The sequence below is a fragment of the Rhododendron vialii genome, chromosome 3a (assembly GCF_030253575.1).
Source record: "Rhododendron vialii isolate Sample 1 chromosome 3a, ASM3025357v1".
Lineage (NCBI taxonomy): Eukaryota > Viridiplantae > Streptophyta > Magnoliopsida > Ericales > Ericaceae > Rhododendron > Rhododendron vialii.
Window position 1 is genome coordinate 22,817,337 of NC_080559.1, and position 2,392 is coordinate 22,819,728.

A 2,392-nucleotide genomic window follows, 5' to 3' on the forward strand; every position below is an offset into this window, starting at 1 on the left:
TACATGAACAGCAGGATAGTGGAACCTATCACAAGTGGACACCTTCACCACGTTTTTTCAGTAATTGGAATTCGTTTTTTTTTTTCTTTCTTCCCCTTTGTGTATTCTACTTTCTTTTGGATTCATTCACAGCCACAATAGAGAACAACACTCTTGTGCTCTTCCTACTGATGAATATTAAGTACTCTTCCCTGTTCTTTTGCCCCATCCTAGTCTAAGCATCTCTCTCTCTCTCTCTCTCTCTCTCTCTCTCTCTCTCTCTGTAGAGAAAATAACTGCTTGCCCATGTATTGTCATCCGTTTGAGAATCCATCACTTTTCTAAAATGGGTTTTGGCATCTTTCCATGATCGTTTCAGTTTTTTCTTGTATGTTGGATTGATGTTAGGCTTCGTTTCATTTCAGTATCTCCAATTTCAGTAAATCATCCCCTATGGTGCACTACTACTTTCTTGCTAATCTTAGATTAGTGGTTTAGTGACAGATGTGATTGGCAGGGTCAAGGGTTAATAAGCAAGGAGAAAGATCATTTTCTATCTGGTTTCTTTTTTGAGATTCTCTTGAATTTTCAAAAATTCGGGTATTTTCTGGATTCTGCAATTTATGCTATTCAAACAAGAAAGCTGTATTCTGATTCCATGTAAATGATTCCCATTTTGATGTCATCTTTTGAATTTCTTTTTCCTGCATACACTATATCACCTTCTTGAATCAATTCTATGGATATGAATTGCCTTGTCATAGATTGAGGATTTCAGTCCTGTGTGAAATGGAAACTCTCTTTCCGTCCTCGTGTTTTCCGACTTTGAATTTTCTGATGCAAGAGAGCAGGAGTACGCAATGGACTAAAGAAGAGAACAAGAAGTTCGAGAAAGCTCTGGCGTTATATGATGAGAACACCCCCGACCGGTGGGTAAAAGTGGCGGCCATGATCCCTGGGAAGTCTGTTTCTGATGTGAGGAGGCAGTACATAGAATTGGAATCAGATGTTAGCGATATAGAAGCCGGTCGGGTTCCTGATCCGGGGTACTTGACCTCTTCTTTCACATTAGAGCTGATGGAAAACGGTGAATTCGATGTGTATCGAAAAAGGCCCTTGCCATGTCGATCGCTGGATCAGGAGAGGAAGAAAGGGGTGCCGTGGACAGAGGAAGAGCACAGGTGAGAATTCACTTTCATGGTTCTAGCTTATAGCAAGCTCGGTTCTTGCTTTTATTTAGTGTAATGTTTAATTGGTTACCTGGGAAATTGCTCTATTGTGCTACAAGCCCCTTTCACCAATATATTTTATTGGCACTCTATGCCTAATTTATAATATTATGTAGGGGACTTGTAACTGACTGTAAATCCAAATAAATATTGATCATTAGGTAAGGCTGTTGAATGTAATTAGTCACACCTTAACGAATTTCATGTTTCGACCTTGCTCAATTCCTAAAACCTTTCAAGCTTGTGCCTTGGATTACGATTCTTTCGACATATACACTTTCTTGGTATTGCTAGTGACATGTTTGGGTTGGTTTAAATGTAGGCGGTTTCTGATGGGTCTTCAGAAACACGGTAAGGGGGATTGGAGAAACATCTCCAGGAATTTTGTCATCACTAAGACGCCAACTCAAGTGGCAAGCCATGCCCAGAAGTACTTCCTAAGGCTGAATTCAGGAGACAAAGATAAAAGGCGGCCTAGCATCCACGACATCACCACTGTCCATCTGACAGACACTCCTTCACCGGACCATAGTGAACCTCCTTCACTGAACAAGTCTACTCCGCTTACATCGTCACTCAAGGACCCTAGCACACCAAAAGTATTGCTCAACTGGAATCACTCGAATGATGGAGGACGGATGGTTTTTGGCTCAACTCATGGCAACTCATTCCTTCAGAGGGGTGCTTATTTTGGAGCTCAAATAGGATCCCTCAATCCTTTGTTTCAGATCCAATCCACAAGATATCGAATCCACGGATGAGGCAGTAAACTGTGTCGAGCAGATATCAAATCACTTCACAGTGCTCATTTCATACAGTAGTATCATGTAATTATATAGTGATGAATGAGTCGGTACGATCTTTTGAAGTATATAGAATGTGTCTTTCATTATCATGTCGCGCTTCAACTTCTAAATGAAAGACTCCCAAGTTTGTCTTTGGTTTTCCTTCTCTTTCAAGATTTATCTGCTTTTACTCTGAGGTCTATTTGGCAAAAATTACTTATCCGTACATTTAACCTCTGCGTGAAATTTTCCCATGCGTTCGTGTACTATCCTGTGCTCATCAAGCCTATGTTCGTTCGAGTTTCTTCACTATCTAGAGCACATCAAACCAACAAAGTCAATGATTTAACCCTTGCATTTCTCCAGTATTGTGCAAGTGCAAATAATGTGTCACTTTCT

General features: G+C 40.4%; 1 protein-coding gene across 1 annotated transcript; it reads left to right on the forward strand.

The window, feature by feature from the left end:
- Positions 1-2,148, forward strand: LOC131320503 (transcription factor DIVARICATA-like). The gene is made up of 2 exons (XM_058351218.1): positions 1-1,160; positions 1,531-2,148. Exons 1-2 carry the CDS (start codon positions 769-771, stop codon positions 1,967-1,969), a joined length of 831 nt encoding a protein of 276 aa, XP_058207201.1. The 5' UTR covers positions 1-768; the 3' UTR covers positions 1,970-2,148.
- Positions 2,149-2,392: the final 244 nt, after the last annotated feature.

Coding starts and splice junctions, on each gene's coding strand:
- LOC131320503 (XM_058351218.1), top strand. CDS start 769: ATGGAAACTCTCTTTCCGTCCTCGTGTTTTCCGACTTTGAATTTTCTG. Junction 1,161..1,530: donor TGGACAGAGGAAGAGCACAG/GTGAGAATTCAC, acceptor GTTTAAATGTAG/GCGGTTTCTGATGGGTCTTC.